Source organism: Mastigoproctus giganteus, chromosome 4, assembly GCF_048544385.1.
Source record: "Mastigoproctus giganteus isolate SK-2022 chromosome 4, ASM4854438v1, whole genome shotgun sequence".
Classification (NCBI taxonomy): domain Eukaryota; kingdom Metazoa; phylum Arthropoda; class Arachnida; order Uropygi; family Thelyphonidae; genus Mastigoproctus; species Mastigoproctus giganteus.
The window spans coordinates 223514136-223535646 of NC_143578.1; the positions used below are offsets into that span (position 1 = coordinate 223514136).

The 21511-nt window shown below is 37.0% G+C and overlaps 1 protein-coding gene across 1 annotated transcript in view; it reads left to right on the top strand.

Annotated features, from left to right (window-relative positions):
• Positions 1-21511, top strand: part of axo (axotactin) — a 564741-nt gene that overhangs the window by 419043 nt on the left and 124187 nt on the right. The window contains exon 27 of the mRNA XM_090371184.1: positions 228-375. Coding sequence (XP_090227310.1) covers positions 228-375 — 148 coding nt within the window. The remainder of the gene's footprint in view (positions 1-227; positions 376-21511) is intronic.

Consider the following 21511-nt stretch of genomic DNA (forward strand, 5'->3'; position numbering starts at 1 on the left):
TAATCATAAATACTGCAGCATTTATTCACCATTAATCATGCTATTACTAGTAAGTAAAAGGAGATTTATTTGTTGCTGTTATTGTTGTTTTATACATTTCAGTAATTATATTTTACTGTCCAAAATATTCAAATAAATAAATAATAAAATTAAAATTTTTTACACTACATTATTAATCCTGTAACTTTTTAAATTTTGCAATGAATAAATAACTTGACTTTTTGCAGGTTGATGATAATGAATATACACTTGAAGTTAATCCACCTAAATCCACAACTCCTGTTCAGACACAGGACAATATAATTATAGTTGGTGGTTCAAGAACTAAAGATCCCCATTTTGAAGAATATGGTCATTTTCAGGGTTGCATATCAAGTAAGAATTTCATGTGTATATATATTTTTTTAATCAAGAGCTAACTATGGTTTAAACCATTGTTACTCCATGATAATTACCTTTATAAAGAGTATCATATTCTGGAACCTATACTGTTCCATTGATCACATACACAACTCCTCTTTATAGTCAGGCAGTTAAGAGAAGGGGGAGGTGACATCATTAAGGTATCATTCTAAATTGGCTAATCAAAGATCAATCACCATCTTATGATGTCATCTCCCTTCTCTTACTTGCCTTGAGTTCTTGACCACTGAGAGGAGTTGTGCATGTGATGATCAAAAGACTGGTGTAGGTTTTAGAATGTGATTTGCTTTATAAAGATAATCATTGCAGGGTAAAAGGGTTTAAATTGTAGTTATCTCTTAATGGAAATAACCTGCAAGGTAACAACTCATTTGAAGTTGTGATTTAGGAAAATTGTATTTTTAAGTTGTGCTTATCTTAGGAATAATTTTCAAAACAAAATACAGTAAGACCCCCCACATCCACGGGGGACACGTTCCAAGACCTGCCATGGATGGCTGAAACCGTGGATATAAGTGAACACCTGCTGACCCCATATATAATGTGATTTTCTTGTACATACATACGTATAATAAAGTTTAATTGATAAATTAAATACACAGTAAGACCTTATCAACATTAAATACGGTAATAATAAAGTACAGCAGACTCTCGATTTATCAGGATTGGATTAACTGGGGCACGGCACTTCAAGATGCCAAACTAAAAAAAAAAAAAAAAAATCAAGCAGAAATCATAAAATTCAAGTAATAACTAAAATAGGTATAAACAGATATTTTGCAAGTCATAATTAAGCGACGAGAAACGGTGTTATAAGTCATTATTGGGAGATTAGTGTACCTATTATCTTGCCGCCCCCGCTGTCTTCACACCTGCTTCTCAAAAAAAAAAAAAAAAAAAAAGGCAGACCAAATGTTTAGTTTGATTTAGTGCTTCACGTCGATTGTTGTGTTCCGCTGCACCGCAAAAGGACAAATTTTGTTTTGTTATTTATGCTAGGGATGTCGGAAGGTTTTTTTTTTTTTTTTATTTGTTTGTTTAGAAATTGCAAAAATGATGGACAGATGCAAGAGTTGTGCTTTCAAATTAAACAAAAACTTGAAATTATTCAAAAGTTTGAAAACGGTGCATCCGTTAAATCTCTAAGGAACCATTATAATGTTGGTGACCAAAACCATACACGACATTGTAAAAATATAAAGGGAAGCATCATATTGGACACACGAGTAGTACGTTAAGTTTTTTTCAATTTTTTTCCGTTGTTAACCGCAGATAACTGAATCGGCAGATACCGAATCAGTGGATACGTGGGTACGACTGTAGTACTGTATAATGCCATATTACCTAATTGATATTTCTGTAGTGGTAAGCTTGTTAAGTACATTTATGAAATAAAAATTCTTTTCCTCTTTACTTTATTAAATGTGTCAATTTAAAAGTAGCTTCAAAACTTTGTGAGCAGTAGTGCTGTGTATTTTGAACTTTTTTGAATCATTGGATAAAATTCATGGTCTTGAAGATTTCATTGGTAACTAGAGGTTAACCCTTTCAGGTGTAGGTTCTGCAAATGTGCATAGACTGTGAGTTTTCTGCTAGTAGTTGAGTTTTTCCATTGAGTTTTGAAAATATGTAAATATGAAAATTTTCTGCATAAATACTTTTAAATATTAATTTTTTATTTTAGTATTAGTAGTGGCAAATAATACAAGGAAACTTACACAGCATCAGAAAAAAAAAAATTCTAATATATAATTTTGTCTAATTCTTTCTTAAATTTTTTTTAAACTACACGCTTACAGCACTATAGCTGAGGACCTGGGTGTGCCAAGCCCATACTCGCCAGATGTGAGCCCCTGGGGCTGTCTTTTTGTGTAAAAATATTAAAATAAATTTTTACATCCACAATATTCCTCTTTTATTTCTCAATTTTTTTTACGTAAACAAAGTTCTATTTTTACCCATATGGTCTTTGAATTTTGTAGACAGAGATCATTTAGTAAAAATAATTTCTTCAATGCACATTTCTGGCCCAACAAGACCTTTTGGATTAAATACAGTATTAATAACTGTACTGGTCCAACTTGATCCCACCTCAGAGTGTTGACAGCAAAAAAGAAAATAAATAAATAATTAAAATACAATAAATAAATTGCTGATTTTCAGTTCTTATCCAGGAACTGTGTATGCATGCATGTATGTGTGTGTGAAGGTATGAATATGTTTGTGCAGTGTAATCTTGGGATGTGTTTGGATTAGTTTCTTATCCTGGTGGGTAGCAGAGTATACAACCCACCAGTTTCTGCCCCTTGGCCCATGGAGTAGGGCCATATGGAAACCACTGGATGGGTAGAAGTGTTTCTAATGTATCGCTTACCGATAAATCCCAGCCTGTTATTTGTGGAACAGGATCATAACAGGCAGTCATCTGAAGATCAGATCAAGTCGAAGATTGCACAAGATTGGTGTTAATGGTATTTAATTAGGGATTTATTTTATACTGTTAATTTTTTATTTATTTATTATTATTATTTATTATTTTTTTTTAAATTTTTATTTGATTTTTAAAATTTGAGTCCTGAAATAGGATTAAGCATCATGAAGTCTATGTTATATGAAAATACATTTAAGAGAATGAGTATTAGATCATTAATGATATATTTAAGAAATTATTTCTTGAATTTTGAAAAGTTCAAATTATTCTTGAAAATCTCAAAACGGATAGTGCGGTTTCTGAAACAAACAACCAAGAAATCCACTCAATGCAATTAAGGATATAGTACAATATGGTAAAAATCTTTGTCTACAAAATTCAAAAGATGACCATATTATGGGTAATAGAACTGTATTTATGTAAAAAAAATTAAACAATAAAATAGGGATATTGTGGATGTAAAAATTTATTTTAATATTTTCATACAAAATATAATAAGTAAGGTGCAAAATTAATATACAATATAAATATACAAAAAGATAAAATGAAAAAGTTTCAAAAATTAATATACAATATAAATATACAAAAAGATAAAATGAAAAAGTTTCAAAAATTAATATACAATATAAATATACAAAAAGATAAAATGAAAAAGTTTCAAAAATTCTATATGCTAGGAACATAGTAGTGATAAATACATTTAATAAATGTAAAGAGGATGGAAAGTACCCAAAGTTTTCATGTTATAAACATTTTTTTTTTATATTATATTTAGTACTTATAACAGGTATATATTCATTTTAACAGGGAGATATGAGGAATAGTATTCCCGCAATATGCCTTTGTATAAAAGTTGGAATTGTGATTCATTTAATGGAATTACGGGACAATAAACTACTAAAAATTAAATGAATATCTCAATAGTGAAAATTTAAAACAAGCAGATTTGAAGAAATTATTCTTCTTCTAATCTAATTATTATTATTTTAATCCATCTAATGCATCCGTATCTACTAATGGGACATAATCCTCCGCTTGGTTCCACCTTCACCTTGCATTGACAGTGAAATTCATTCTCCTTTACTATTCATGCTATCAGGCAGCTAGAGTTGCAAAATTCTGCTCAATTTTTTTTTTTAAAAATGCAACTATATAATTTTTTTTTCTTACTCAATGTGTTATATGTTATGCATTTTAGCCATAGCAGCCCTTTTACTGTAAAACACTGAGAATAACAACAGCTTATTTCTCTAAAGATATTTTTCAACCTGAATCTGAGAAGTTCATTTTCTGCACTTTGAATAGGGTGCATAGCTGCTTCAAATAAATATATGCACCATAGCAGTACATTATCAGTGCAAGTCCATTCATTAAAAATGTATGTACAAGGGGTCATCAAAAAGTTCTGGGGAACAGAGTATAAAGGACATATGTACAAAATTCTATGTTTTTTTTTAATTTTTTTACACTATTCACCATGAAGTTAATACATACACTTATTGTATTTAATCTGCAAAGAGTTTAATCCTTCAAAAAAAATTCTTCAGGTTGGGCATCAAAACATCTTTCACAGCTGATTTTAGATCGTCACTATCTTTAAAATGATTTCCATTAAAATGAAACGCTAGGTTTCTGAATAAATAATAGTCACTGGGGGGCCAGATCTGGGATGATTTAATCATTTAAATCCACATTCATGAATTTTAGCCTGTGCCGCCCCGGCTTGGTGCACAGGTGCATTGTTACAGAGAAGCAAAACCCAACAACCCAACTTTCCTAGTCTATTTTCCCAAATTGCAGCTTGTAACTCTAGCATAAGGCTATTATAATATTATTCCCCTGTTATTGTGGCATTATACAAGGTAATCAGTTAACAACAATCCTTTTGTGCCCCATAAAATTGAGGCCAACAATTTTCTGGTTGACAGTTGGGTTCAAAACTTTTTTTTGGAGTTGCTGATCCCTTCCCCTGCATGCTTTCTAATTTGGATTCAAGATCATAAAATATAGTCAAATTTCATCACCAATCTATAGACAAGATAAAAATATATCTGGATTAGCAAGGATTCTCTTTTAATGTCTCTCCATGCTGCTGTTTTTCATGAACAGAAAGATTTCTGAGAACCCATCTTGCAAAACTTTGGGCATTCCCAAATGCTCATGTATTATTGTAAAATGTTTCCATGGGAAATGTTAAGTACTTTTCAAGATTCGACTAATATTCCTAATTTTTAAAATTTCTTTCTTTATTGATGGCCTAGTTTCAAAATTGGTTGCTTTAGGTGGCCATCTAGATCATCCTAAACTAACTCCTATCCACTTTTGAACCTCTACCAACCATCTTGCAACAATATTGTAACTGAGTTATATTTTCCTAAACACTCCAGTCATTCTTTCATGATTTTTTTTAGAATTTTTGCCCTCTTTGGTCAAAAATTTGATTACTGAATGATGCTCTATTTGCTGAATATTCATTCCTCTTCCGGCCCCGGGTGCCAAGTGATTATTAGTGTAGTCAAGCGATCTATATATTGTGTGTGCAAAACAAATAGTTTTCTTTAGGTTTTAAACACAATTTTCTTATTTATTTGTATTGAGAAACTTTTGCACTACAAAAAGTAGGCAGAGTTCCAGGAAGGAAATTCACATTTCTGTTTCTTGTTAATCTTACTAACCAAACTAACTCAGCCACTTGGTTACCCTTGTGGCACTGCTCCTGCCTCCCCGTGGCGGGGCCGGTAACCCGGAAAGAAAAGCTATCTTTCCGGGGCTAAAAGGAGCAAAATGATTTCTCCTACAGGACACAGGGATCCTAATATGGCTGCTCATGAGATAGAAGACTCTACCTCATGCAGTGCTAAACGTCAAAAAACTGACAATGTACAAAGAAGACATCCAATGCACCTTGTATTGCATTTGACTCAAGAACAGTCTCTTGGTAGTCTCTTACCTTTTAAAATTCAGAAATATCTAGAAAATCTAATAGGATCTCCGAAAACAACTAAGCGTCTGAGATCGGGCGACTTGCTCATTGAGGTCTCAGATGAACGGCAATCACAACGGCTCCAAAAACTAACATCCTTTGGAGGATTATCAATTACTGTCTCCCCTCATGCTAGTCTAAACACCTCCAGGGGTGTGATAGCTGAGTGGGATCTCATAAATCTCTCAGAAGAAGAGTTGAAAAATGAATTGCAAGACCAGGGAATTGTGCATGTAAAGTGCATATACACAAAACGAGACAATGCTCTAGTTCCAACTCGGAATATAATACTAACATTTGATAGTCCCAAACCTCCAGCATCCATCAAAGCAGGATATCTGAATTGTCAAATAAAATTGTACATTCCTAACCCTACACGCTGTTTTAAATGCCAAAAATTTGGGCATTCCCAAAACGTGTGTAGAGGTTCAGCCACTTGTGCCAATTGTGGTTCACGCGAGCACAATCACTCAGACTGCAAAGCAGAGCAGCACAAATGCTCAAATTGTAATGGTCCACATACTACCTATTCCAGAGATTGTCCCCTTTGGAAAAAGGAAAAAAACATTCAACGGGTCAAAGCCGAAAAAAACATCTCGTATCAAGAAGCTAAAAAATCTGTACAGGCTCAATTTAACACTCGACCTAGCTTCGCTGAAGTCATACAAAAGCCAACTGCAGTAACCAGTACTCTGCAAAGAAAAATAATGACTGGTACTCAAACTGAGGTAACGTTTCCCCCAGACAGATCAATGTCAGATTGGGCTCGGTCAATATTGGAAGCTGTGCCCCTTTCTGGTAAACCATATAAATCAAACAAGGCTGTTAACACACCAATCACTGTTCCGCATTCTACCGATAACCCAGTGTACTCAAAAAGTGTTGATATTACTAATACTGATTCGACTGAAATGGAAGGAAACACTGACCGCGAAGACCCCGTTCTCGATCTCTTCCCAGAAGAAGAGATGGAAATAGGAAGACCGTACTTCCCAAAAAGAAAATCTGGTCACCATAAGCTAACAGTACCTCGGACAGAAACCGAGGACCACACTTTACCCAAATAATGCCCAGTTTTCTTCAATGGAATTGTAGAGGGTATCGCACCAACCTTGATGACATTCGGGATCTCCTTCTCCAGTATAACCCAGTTACCTTTTGCCTCCAAGAAACTAACTTAACAGCTTCTGTCACTACCTCACTTAAACATCATGTTATCTACAGAAAAGATCGAGTTTCTCATTTAAGCAATTCGGCGCATGGAGGGGTTGCACTTGTAGTCAACTCCAATATCCCTTCCAGACCATTAATGTTAAAAACAAATCTAGAAGCAGTAGCTGCTCGAATATCCTTTTGTTTTTCTTTTACCATTGTCTCCTTATATCTTTCCCCTAACCAAGACATTTCTTCCACTGATCTTGAAACTGTTATATCTCAGCTCCCTCCTCCCTTTTGCATCATGGGAGATTTTAATGCTCATAATCCTCTAGGTGATAGAATACACAATAAACGAGGAAAAATACTAGAAAAGCTTTTAGATAAATTTAATCTGACACTACTGAATACTGGTTTACCCACTTATTTTCATCTACCTTCTGGGTCGAGCTCAGCAATTGATCTCTCCATATGCTCACCAGGCCTTTTTCCGCTGTTTGATTGGTCTGTTCATGACAGCCTACTGGGTAGTGACCATTATCCAATCGTCTGCTGTGTAGAATCAAATTCACCACCTTCTCATAATCAAACTGCCAAATGGAACTTTACCAAAGCTGATTGGGTAAAATATAGGCAACTAGCCATCCTGCAGAAAACAGCTGTTTCAAATATGTCAATAAATAATGCGGTTGATTATGTAACAAATCAAATATTGCTGGCCACAGAAGCAGCAATATCAAGAGTGTCCACAGGTCATAGAATAAGACCAAAACCCTGGTGGAACAATGAATGCAATCAAGCTAAACGAGAGAAAATTAAAGCCTGGAATAAATTTCGCAAAAACCCTACCGCTGCTAATCTAGTACACTTTAAGAAAGCCAGAGCCAATGCTAGACACATTCAGCGTGCAAGTAAAAGAGAGTCAGGGAAACGTTTTGCCTCAACTATTACGCGGTCCACTAAAACACAAACCATCTGGAAAAATATTAGAAAAATGTATAATAAATATCCTCCTTTGCATCTATCAATACTGAATATAAACGGCAATGATGTTTCACTACCTCAAGACATAGCCAACACTCTCGGAGAATCCTTTGCTGAAACCTCTGCTGTATCCTCATACTCGCCAAACTTTCAGAAATTAAAGTCCCTTGCTGAAAAGCAGACCCTAAATTTTAACACAGACCAATATCAAATGTACAACTGTCCCTTTACCATAATTGAACTACGGCTTGCTCTTAACAGCTCGAAACACAGTGCTGCTGGACCTGACGGAATACACTATGTCGTGTTGAAAGAGCTGAGCGAAAAGTCGCTTTGTGTCTTACTCCAGCTATATAATCGGGTTTTCACAGAAAATACTTTCCCTGATAACTAGCGACACTCGTATGTCATAGCATTATTAAAACCTGGCAAGGATCCAGTCAACCCGCGTCCAGTCACTATCGACCTATTGCCCTCACCAGCTGTATGGAAAAAATGGTAAACTCTCGACTCACCTGGGTGCTGAGCAAATACAACCTCATCAATTCATCGCAGTGTGGATTTCATACAGGTAGATCAACTTTAGACCTATTGATACAAATGGAAAACCAGATTCGCAATGCCTTCTTAAGGAAGGAGCATTTGACTACAGTTTATTTAGACGTTGAGAAAGCTTTTGACACAGCTTGGCGATACGGAATTCCCCGTGATCTACATGCATTAGGCTTCAGGGGTAATATGCCAAGATTTATACAGAACTTTTTGAAGCAGCGATCCTTCCAGGTCCGTATTCAATCCACTCTTTCCCGAAAATTCATCCAAGAAGAAGGTGTTCCACAGGGCTCAGTTTTAAGTGCCACTCTATTCATTATAAAAATCAACTCAATTACCAAGATCATTCCGGCCACTGTATTTACTACTTTATATGCAGATGATGTTAGTATATCTTGTCACTCACAGAACATGAGAATGATTGAGAGACAGCTGCAAGGAGCTCTTAATAAGATTACAATGTGGGCCACAGATAACGGGTTTCGCATATCACCTGAAAAAACTGTTGCAGTTCATTTCTGTAGAAGACGTAATCTCCATCCTAACCCACTTCTAAAGCTGGGGAACCATGATATACCTGTTGTGCCTACCATTCGTTTCCTTGGGTTAACTTTAGATAAAAAATTGACCTTTCTTGACCATATTAAACAACTTAGAACCACCTGTTTCAAGAAATTAAACATTTTGAGAGTATTATCAGCTACAACATGGGGTGCTGACCGTCAAACACTCCTTCATTTATATCATGCTATTGTAAGATCAAGGTTAGACTATGCGTCACCAGTTTACAACTCTGCTAGACCTAGCATTTTGAGGGCTTTGGACCCTATTCACCATAGTGGCCTTCGCATTGCTCTTGGAGCCTACCGCACATCTACTGTGCAGAGCCTGTACGCTGAAGCTCACGATCCCCCACTCTCTCTACGAAGACAAATTTTACTGCTAAATTATGCCGTCAAAATAAAAAGCCAACCCCTGCATCCATCGTGGAAACATCTATTTACACCAGATTGGGAGAACTTGTATGCCGTTTATCCATCAATAAATCGACCCGCTGGCATACATCTTTGCTCACTACTTGACAATTGGCAGCTTGACCTTTCTAAAATAGCCATCTCTAATTTCACGACTCCTCCATGGGCATTTTGCCCTGCCACCTGTGATCTGTCCCTTAAAGAATGGGGAAAAGTACTCTTTCTTCACAGAATGTAAACCAGCTTCATAAATCTCTACTTGAGAAATATGAATCTTATACCATGATATACACAGACGGTTCCAAAACTGATCACCAAGTCGGTGCTGCTGTCGTTCTTCCATCATCTACAATCTCTAATCAGTTACCTTTAGAATGCAGTATCTTTACTGCTGAACTTCATGCCATTCAGATGGCGCTAGAAAGTATAAAGTTGAAGCAGTTTACCCATAGTATTATTTTTACCGACTCTCTGAGTGCCCTTCTCGCTTTACAGCAACCAAGAAAGCATCATAACTACCTACTTGGTAATATTCAAAATTTGCTGGCTTATCTAGCTAAGAACACGAAAGTAATAAAATTTTGTTGGGTCGCTAGCCATGTTGGCATACCTGGCAATGAGAGTGCCGACTGTGCAACCAATTGATGACTCTTTCAAAATTCCTTTCACCGATTATAAAAGTCTTATAACAAAGCGAAGTATGATTCACTGGCAAACCATCTGGCAAAACCAAGAAGGCAACAAACTCCTTCGGATTAAACCGAAACTCCAGTCTTGGCCATCTAGTTTCCGCTCGAACCGAAAGGAAGAAGTCACACTTGCAAGATTACGAATAGGACATACACACCTTACTCACCTTTATCTTCTTTCTTCTTGCCCAAACTGCCATGCTCAAATCACAGTCCAGCACATCATTGTTGACTGCCCTCTCTATAATGGCGTATGGCAGACCACCTTCTTATCAAACTATGCAGCCCAAATCACACCTATTTTGAAACAAATATTAGGCGACAGATATGATATTAATGCAGTTTTCACTTTCCTAAAAAGGATAAAATGCTATGGCAGAATATAATGCTTAAATCTCACATAGTGCACATATCTCACTTTTAATAAAGCCTTTTGCCTCCTACCATTGTTTGGCGCATAATGGCCTATAGCTGCCATTGCGCCGTAAAACATACAACAACAACATTCCTCTTCCACTTACTAAAATATTAAATTTTGTAAACCGGATACCACACTGACATACAATTTTTTTAAATTATTTTATAAGACAATGTATTAATGGTTATATTAATTCACTTTATATAACCTTTTCTCAGAACTTTTTGACCACCCCTCATATTTTAAATTACACTGTTGAAATCAGAAAGAATATTCTGGAGGCACTTACAACAGTACACAACTTTTTAGTGTCAGCAAATTTTAAAAAATCAAATAATATAGGATAGAAATAAAATAAACTAAAATATAAAGAATTTGTCTGCTTGTACCTCATCTCATCAGGAAGAACTACAAGGCCTCACTGAGGCCTCAGAGGGTGAACTAACTGTGAAGAATAAATAACCTAAACATCTAAAAATAATTAAACCAGATAAATAAAATTAACTAATTACTTATTTAATGAAAAATAAAGCTTTGAATTGGGAAAAAATAATAATAAAAGTTTTAATGCTCAGGCCTCACCACCTACCAGTATTTTGCATCATAAAGCTGAATGAGTATTCTAAGCGATTTTTCAAAATAATAAAGTACGCAATTGAAATCATTAACTTTTAATAGTTAATATCATATTAATGATATTAACTAAGACAATTGTTAATATGATATTAATGATATTAACTATCATCACTAAATACGAGAGCATAAGCTGCAGGTCACAAATGCTGGTGAGTCAGTTTTACTTTTACTATGGTATGACTAGTTGCATGTCCAATATTTGTGAAAGCAGCAAAAAATTGCTTCGCATGGTTCACTGTTTTTTTCATTCTTCCTGTATTTAGCAATACCAAAAAGTGCAAATTTGCAATAAATGCTGCTCTCTGGAAATAGAAATGACATGTGGGAAGATTTGAATCCTATGTCCTATATAACATTGCTAACTCCAAGAAGTACAACTGGATGCCAATCTGGAATAAGAGAAAAAAAAAAAATGGCCAGTAAAATTAATACCTAATTCAAATTTACTAATTAATTCATTTCCCAAGATTTTCTTAATATTGTTAAAGTATACATTAGCATTAGTAGAGGCAAAAAAAAAAAAAAACACCTTCTCATTTCACTGATCCATTCATTCCAAATGTTTGTCTAGTTTCTGCCTTGAATTTATTTGGGGTATCAACTTCGACAACAACAGGTGGAAGTTTGTTCCAGCAATCAGCTACCCAATGGCTAAAGGCAAACTTCCGCACATCTATTCTACAACTGTCTTTCCTCAATTTGAATCTTTGCCCCCTCAGGTTTGTAATCTGAGCAAGAGGAACAGTCCCTCAACATTGAGCTTGCTTAAACTATTGAAGGCCTTATACGCCTCAGTCAGATTACCTTGCAGGTGCCTAGTCTCCAGAAGCTGCAATTTTCAGAACTTAAACCTTTCTTCATAAGAGCACCCCTTTGTTCCCTTCATTTCCTCTGTACGCGTTCTAGCAACTCTACATCCTTCCTGAAATGAGGCTGCCAGACCTGTACACAGTACTCTAGTATAAAGCCTGACCATTGCCTTATACAAGGGGATAATCACCTCCTTATCGGCGCCTCCGTAGCCAGGTGGGAAGGAGCAGCAGTGCGTAGCACACGCTTCTTGATTTAGACCGGGGTTCGAGCCCGTCACCACCAAATACGGAGGATGCGGAAAGGTCAGGGAATGACCACTTCATATCCCCGGAGCAATATGGCCTTAGTTGCTAATGCTCCTAAAAACCAAATAACAAACAAACAACAACCTCCTTATCCCTGCTCGCAAAATTCCTGTGTATCATCGACAAGACCCCTTGACCTACTCTGGCAGCCTGTCTGCACTGCTCAGAAAACTTCATATCTGAGTGCACAGTTACCCCCAGGTCTCTTTCATTATCCACTACCCTGAGTGTAACACCACATGGTGCATTTCTCAGCGATTACTGCTCCAATATGCAGTACTTTGCATTTATCAATGTTAAAGTTCAGTTGCCACTTTTCATCTACCCAGGCCTCATGTAGCCCAGTGGTCAGGTGCGAGAGTGCATTGCACGCGTTCCTTGAGTGGACCGGGGGTTCAAGCCTGTGACTACTAAATATGATAAATATTTGTATTGACGATTTATTGTAAACTCTACTGACTTGGTTGGCATGCCGGAGTATAAACAGAAAATTTATTTATTTATTTATTTTCAGATCCTGTTGCAGCAGCATACTGTCATTACTGTTATTAACAACCCTGTAAACCTTTGTATCATCTGCAAACTTTGACATTAAACTTGATATACATTCATCTATATAATTGATAAATATACAAAACAGCAATGGGCCCAACACTGAACCCTGAGGGACACCACTAATAACATTAGTCCACATAGAGCAGTACCCATTGATTACCACTCTCTGTGTTCTCCCACTCAACCATCCTTTTATCCATTGTAGCAGCTTGCCCTTAATGCCATACTGCTCCAATTTGTACAGTAGTCTTCCAAGTGCAACAGTATCAAAAGCTTTCCTGAATCTAAGTATAGATATCAAAATTATTTTTTGCATCCAGTTCCTTTGTGACTGTGTTATAGTATCCAATCAAATTGGTCAGACAAGACTTCCCCTTTCAAACCCATGTTGTGTCTGAATTATTACTGCTGTCTTGTCTAGATGATCCTACAATGCTACTTTAACCAGTGACTCCATTATTTTCCCTGGAACAGAAGTCAAACTAACAGGTCTGTAATTACCCATGCACTATTTGATCCCCCTATGTGAATTGGAGATACATTTGCACATCTACAGTCCGTGGGGACTTCCCCCGAGTCCAAGGATGCACTATAATTATGGCTAAGGGTTTACTTACTTCCTTTTCCACTCCTTTAATATAACTAGATAGATCCCATACACCCCAGGTGCCTTTCTTATGTTTAACTTCAACAACAATTTCTCCTTCACTTTGTTCAGTTATTACAAAATCATTAACTCCCTGTTAGAGTTTGATAAACATCTGGCCCTCTCCTCCTTGAATAACTCCTCATGTGTGAATGTAGATGCAAAATACTCATTTAGTTCAGCAGCTATCTGAGAATAATCATATACAGTCAAACCACTGATATCAAGTGGACCAATTTGATTCATCCCCTTCCTTTTAGAGTTTATATAAGTAAAGTAATCTTCGCTGTTTTTCTTTGCATCCTCTGCCAAAGATTTTTCATAATCTGCCTTCGCTTGCCTAACCTGCTTTGTGACTTGATTACAGACTAGCTTGTATCTACCATAGGCTTCTGTGTCGCCTGATGATTTTTGTGCATCCCATGCATTTTTCTTATCTTCCACACGTCTCATTAGTTCATCTGACATCCATTTGGGCCTAAACCTAGAGCAGTATTTCTTAATTGGAACAAAAATCCTATTAGCTTCCAAAATTACTCCCTTGAATGCTTCCCATTTAGAATTTGTTGTTGGTAACATCATCAGTTGGTCCCACTGTATAGAACCGAAAAAAACCTCTGAGACCACTGTAGTTGCTTTTACAAATACAACAACCCTTCCCTTTACTCCTGATGGTAATTACATCTTTAAGTAAATCTGACATCAGTACACTGTGATCACTGCCACTTAGTGGTTCATTTATCTCTAAATTCTTAATTCATGAATAATCACTGCTAATAATCAGATCAAGAGTGTTACTCCCTCTTGTTGCCTCTCTAACATGTTGCTGCAGAAAACAATCATTTAATAAATCCACAAAAGTCTTGCTAGTGTGTGAGTGACCAATCCACAAGTTCCAGTTTATATCTGGGAAGTTAAATCCCCCATTATAAGACACTCTGATTTACTGGCCCACTCTATTTCTCTGTATAATTGTTCATTATACTCATCAGAGTCATTAGGCCTATAACAAACTCCTACCCTCATTTTTGCTTTTCCAGTGATTATGTCACCAAACTGATTCAACATTGCACTGTCCATCTATGTCAACTGGATGCATTCCAGTGATTATGTCACCAAACTGATTCAACATTGCACTGTCCATCTATGTCAACTGGATGCATTCCAGTGATTATGTCACTCCAAACTGATTCAACATTGCACTGTCCATCTATGTCAACTGGATGCACTTCCTTAGATTTTGTGTATTTCTTAACTAACAGCATAACCCCTCCTCCCTTCCTATCCTGTCTCTCCTTTCTGTATACATTGTACTCCCCAAATTCCATCCCTTATATCTGAGCGGCACCATGTCTCTGATATCCTAACAATATCCACTTGGATGCTTTAACCAGCACTTCAAATTCATCAAATTTATTTACTATATTCCTAGCATTGGTTTACATGCAAGTATACATGCACCTGTTCTTACTCTTAGTTACAGCACCTCCATAGCCAGGTGGGCAGGAGCAGCACACGCTTCTTGATTAGACCGGGATTCGAGCCCATGACCACCAAATACGGAGGATATGGAAAGGTCAGGGAATGACTACTGCATATCCTTGGAGCAATATGGCCTTAGTTGCTAATGCTTCTAAAAACCAAACAACAAACAAACAAACTCTTAGTTTCTCTTAGCACAGCCTGTCTATTTACTTGTTTCATGACCCCCAGTAGTTCCTGAAATCCCCAGCAACTGGTTTTCCAGGCTGCTGCTCATTCCAATAGAAGCAGTGCAAGAATCATTTCCACCTCTGCCTGCTACTGTTAATCTATTAGTCTGTGAATCTACCCCCAAACTAGCAGTTTTTCGACCCGCCTAACATTGCCTTGATAGCATCAGAAAATATTCTTTCACCCTTTCTTTTTAAGCATATTGCATCCCTGAAAAGCAGTTAACAAGCACAGACCATGCCGAGAAGACTTCTACACCATGAGCCCTGCACAATCTCTCCAGGGCTGAATTGATTGACAAGGCTCTCATCATATTCCCCCTCCTATCGTGTCTGAGCAGGATTACACACACTTTCAAATTTAACCCTAACTCATGATCAGGGTATGTTTGGCCATGGCAGACATACCCTGGTATGCCTGACAGGTATGTCTTCCACTTATCCTTTTTGCACAATATATTTCCCATTTCCCTGACAATTGAGAAACACATTAAGCTATATATCGAAGTATAGTATTACCTGCAATTTATTTTGTGGTACTACTTCAGTCTCAGGAGCTAACATCCATACTACAGTTTGATAAAATTACCTTCCTCCTTTTCCTTTTTATTAGAAGTATGCTAAGTGATATTCTAGATCTGGAGTATCAGCTATTATTAAGTTATCAACCAGGTCCCTTAACTGGTTGCAGTGGAAGGTCCATATACAGGGTGATTCACTACCAGTGTGACAAACTTGCAGGAGGTGTAGGGGGCACAAAGACGGAATCACATAGCATTGCAGGGTCCAAAATGCCTTCAACATGCAGTAGAAGACGTTGAATGGAAGGTCGCATGAACAGCGATCCCGCTGGAAGTCAGCATTTGCAAACCGTTTCTGTTGAAGAAACTAAGTAGCAAAAGTCCTCCGGAGTGGATAATCCGCAGGCTCCAATGATTGGACGCGTTGCAGATGGTATGAACTCATTTGGTTTGTTGACAGTATCCTCCATACAGTGGATTGGGAAATACCCAATTGTTGGCCTATCGCTCGAGTACTCGTACTCAGATTGCCTTCTGTAAGATGTAGAACATTCTCCTCATTGTCTGGCGTCCTCGTCATTCGCTCTCGATTCATGGTAGCTCTCGTGAAACAACCAGTCTCACGTAACCTTCTGTGCACACGTGCGAAAATCGTATGATGAGGAGCACACCTGTGCAGGAAACGTTCCTGGTACAAGCGCAGAGCGGTGCACCCGTTACAGTCCGGAGCTCCATACGCGAGGTGCATGTCAGCCAGTTCAACGTTTGAATACTCGTCCATCCTACTGCCTCGGGAACCGGTTCGCAAATGCTGACTTCCAGCAGGATCGCTGTTCACACGACCTCCCATTCAACGTCCTCTACCACATGACGAAGGCATTTTGGACCCTGCAATGCTATGTGATTCCGATTCGTCTTTGTGCCCCCTACACCTCCTGCAAGTTTGTTGCACTGGTAGTGAATCACCCTGTGTAGCCCAGCAGAAAAAGGCAGATAATTTGGGAAGGTACTTATTGATATTTAGAGAGTGTTTGTTCGATACTCCTGGGGAAGATGGTTGTAATTAAAAAGGCCACATATGAATATATCAAGCTGTTGAGAATGATAATGATAGCTTCATTGGACCCTGGGAAGATTCCCTTGGATTGGAGAAGTGCTAATGTCTCACCAATTCACAAAGGCCAGTGGGAGGAGGTGCTAAAGAGGAGGTAAGTAACTATAGGCCAGTGAGTTTGACTTCTGTGTTAGGGAAGATCATGGAGTCTGTGGTTAAGGATGCCATTCAGGACCATCTCGACAAGAATGGTATCTTGATGAATAGATCCCAGCATGGGTACATTAAGAGAGGTCATGCCTGACCAATCTGGTAAATTACTATTGTGTAATCAATAAAGAAGTAGATGCAGGTAACAGTTTTGACATTATGTATCTAGGATTTAATAAAATTTTTGATACTGTCCCTCATGTAAAGCTGCTATATAAACTAGATGATGTTGGAGTTACAGCATTAGCATTTAGCATTAGTAGAGGCATTTGATGCAAGAAAGCAAGCTTATGCAGCATCAGCCAAAAAAAAAAAAAATAAATAAATAAATAAAAAATAAAATAATAAATAAATAAAAATAAATAAATAAAAAATAACCACTTCCACTTCACCCCTCTGTTCGTTCGAAATACCTGTCCAGCTGAGCCTTAAACTTATTTAGGCTATCAACTTCCACGACAAGGGATGGAAGTTTATTCCACCAACCAACCACCCGCTGGCTAAAGGCAAATTTCCTCACATCTATCCTACATCTGTCTTTTCTCAATTTGAATTTATGCCCTCTCAGGTGATTATTCTGAGCAAGAGGAAGAATCCCATCAGCATTGAACATGCTCAAATCATTCAAGGCTTTGTACACCTCTATAAGATCACCTCGCCGGTGCCGGTATCCAATGAAGCTTGCAGGCTAGCTAAAAGAGAGGAAACAGAGAATTGCCATAAATTGTCAGGCTTCTGGGTGGATTAGCACAAATGAGGTCTGTCATGGATCAGTGTTGGATCTCCTCCTATTTCTAATTTTTGTATATGATATTTACCAGGGTATCCGTGATAAGCTGTCAATGTTTGCTGATGGGTTGAAGGTGGAAAGGGTACTTGACAATCCAAGCCAGGTCATGTTATTTCAGAGTCTTAGATCATGTATTTGTGTCTTATCTTAGACCTATGTATCATTTTTCTGAACATATATGTGTATATATGTTCAGAAAAATGGCAGCCAAAGTTTAATGCTTTTAAATTTGAGGTTATACATTTGGGGAACAGAAATCCTGGAGTCATGTATAAGCTAGGAGGAGAAGAACTAAAAGTGGTTCAAGACAAAAAAAAAAACATAGATGTTATAATTTAAACTAACATGAAATTTTCCATGCATTGCAAAGAGTGGCTAGGCACATGGTGTCAATGATTTATAGGGCCGTTTAGGTAGAAGTAGGGAGAAGGTCATCATTATTCATTATCCCTTTTTACAGGACGATTATGGTTAGATGGAATTTCGAATATTGCATTCAGGTCTGGATAGAGTTCAGAGAAGGTGACCAGATTAGTGTTTAGTATTAAGTGTATGCAAAGCAATGCATATATAAAAAATGGCATATGAGGTGTGGACCATAAAGTTTGACAACTAGACCTCTAAGGTGAGATCTAATTGAGGCATATAAAACACTGTGAGGATTAAGTAAAATGAATGAGGTCTGTTTTCCCTCTCTTATTTGATAATTTATATTCTCAAATAACAGAAGATCAGATCTTATGTAGTTCAGTTATGGGCAGCAAGTTGTCAAACATTGAAATAAATTGCCTCCCAGTGTTGCAGGGAGGCAATTTATTATGGCTGCAGTATGGTGTATGTGAAGTAGAAAGAGATGATTACCTTGTGAGAATGGGAATGGTAAGAAAATTCAGTTTTATTTTGATTATTATTATTTTATATTTTAGTTATTTTTGGTTGATGCAGATAAATTTGCTTCCTTGCTCATTTGGCTTTACTAATATTAATTCCTCAAGAAATTCATTGTGTTATTAATGATAATGAATTAAGAAGTCTACTGTAGTGTGTTCAGTTAATATTAGTTAATTAACATTTAATAATAGCTGTTATTCTCACTATTAGAATATTATCCAGCATTATTCTAATAAAATAAAGAAAGGTCGGGGATTCATTTTAGTAAATTGTAGTATTGATTTCAGTTCCTAAGCTTGAAGAAGCAGAATAAATTGCAGGTAGTTCTTTATTTCAGTATAGAATTAATACAGACTAAACTAACAAAGTACATAATGTATATTATGTACAATCGTGAGTCCTGTATATATTCTCCCTTCATCATACACATTTCAAGGCGCCTCCGTAGCCAGGTGGGAAGGAGCAGCAGTGCGTAGCACACGCTTCTTGATTAGACCGGGGTTCGATCCCGTCACCACCAAATACGGAGGATACGGAAAGGTCAAGGGAATGACCACCGCATATTCCCGGAGCAATATGGCCTTAGTTGCTAATGCTCCTAAAAACCAAATAACAAACAAACAACACATTTCAAGTTCATTATGTAATAATTATTAGGATGTCATCCATCTTTGAAATGTAAGTGGTATTAATTAACCACTTTGAAACATAGTATATTTCAAGGATTGCTTTTTGAGAGCTGCTAAGTGAAATTTTCTCTGCTATTTAAAAATTATTTGTTTTTGTTATCTTTCATTTAAAATTATTAGTGCAGTTGTTATTTGTGTTTATCTGATAAAGTTGAATTTGTTTATTATTTGAAATTGCTTAAAAAATCCAAAGTCAACTTCTGCCACCATTGTTATTGTATCAGTATGAAAATGTATAAATGCTACTTAGTGGTTTTCTGTGTAATTCTGTAGGAATATAATTAATATTAAGTTTTTTTTATTAAGCCCATATTTTTTATTGACCCATTTTCAATATAAAAATGTGATTTTATAAAATAACTGTATCACATAGTACATAGTGTAAGCATGTACTCTGCTAAATAAGCTGGGATTAGTGTAACAGTATTATTTTCATAATTCTTAATTTTGTGTTATTTTTAAATTAAATTTTGACTGAAATAATTCCTCAGACTAGAGTAGCAAATTCAAAAAAAAAAACTCAAAGCATTGAGTATGTGAGGAGGTGACTTCTTTGGTTCTGGAGAGAACTGCCAAGGGGAGTTTTACAAATCAGATTATATTATATTAGGTTTCAGCAGATGTTAGTTTTCTTGTAAATAAAGGTTATGCATATGTCCTGATATTAATAGTAAGGGGATGCTTAGATTTTTTTTTTTTTTTTTTTTTATGTGAACCCCAAACACGAGAGGTATTAGAACCTATAGTACTTAGTACCGTGCTTGGGTTGGAGGTTGAGAAGATGAAAGAAGATATTTGTTGACATTGGACTTGAACTTCTGTAGATTGTAATTTTCAGGAAATACGTATGAAGGAAGGTTGTTCCAGAAAACGGCAGTTGAATGAATAAATGAGGAAGATGAAAAGTTGGTTCTGTGGGTTTGAAGTTGGACAGTAAATGGATGTTGGCTGGTGGAGGCACGTGTTCGGACTGTTTTCAAAGAGAGAGCGGGAATTATAGAAGCCAATTCAGAAGAACAGTGCCCATGGAAATATCTGTAGAAGAGGCATGCAGCAGAAACAGTACATCTATGAGAAAGCGAGTGGAGAGACTCTGTTAGAGATGAATCATTAATTAACCTAACTGCCCTCTTCTGAATGGAATCAAGAAGCCTGAGAGAGGTTTTGGGGGCACCACCCCAAATGTGGGAACAATATTCCATGGCAGGGCGGATTTGCGATTTATACAGAGTGAGCAGCTGTTTGGAAGAAAAGTAACGCCGAGAGCGAAAGAGAAAACCAAGTTTTTTAGATGCAGAGGAAGCAATATTTGTAATGTGCTTGTGCCAAGAGAGATTAGAAGTCAGGGTAATCCCCAAAAGAGATATATCCTTTTCCCTAGAAATTGGAGTGTCACTAAAGATAAGCATAGGAGCAGAAGAATCCTTTTTGCGAGATATAAGACAAGACTGAGTTTTAGAAGGGTTGAAATCAACTAAGTTGTCTTTGCCCCACTGGAGAATTACTTGAAGATCGGCATTTAAGGAATTGGTAGCAGATTTTCGAGAAGTTGAAGCTGATTGAGCAGGGCAAGGTTTCTCAAAATGGAAAGTTGAATGCAATGTGCGATCATCGGCAAAACTATGGATAGGATTTCCAGTCAATGGAAGAAGGTCATTGATATACAACAGGAAAAGAGTGGGGGAAAGAACTGAACCTTGGGGGACACCGGCATTAGTGGAGAAGTTAGAAGACAGAGAGCCATCTACCATCACCCTCAGTGAGCGATCAGAGAGAAAACTGGATAACCAATTACTAAAAACAGTTGGCAAACCATAAGATGGAAGCTTGTTTAGAAGACCTTTATGCCAAACACGATCGAAAGCCTTTGAGATGTCAAGAGCAACTACTTGTGTTTCACCGAACCTTTCCATTGAATTAGTCCATAAATGGGTAACATAAGCCAGAATATCACCAGTGGATCGACACTGACGGAATCCATACTGGCGATCGTTGATCAGACGGAAGGTTTCTAGGTAGTTTGAGTTGGCGGTTAATTGATTTCTCCATTACTTTAGGAAGAGTAGAAGTAATTGCAATG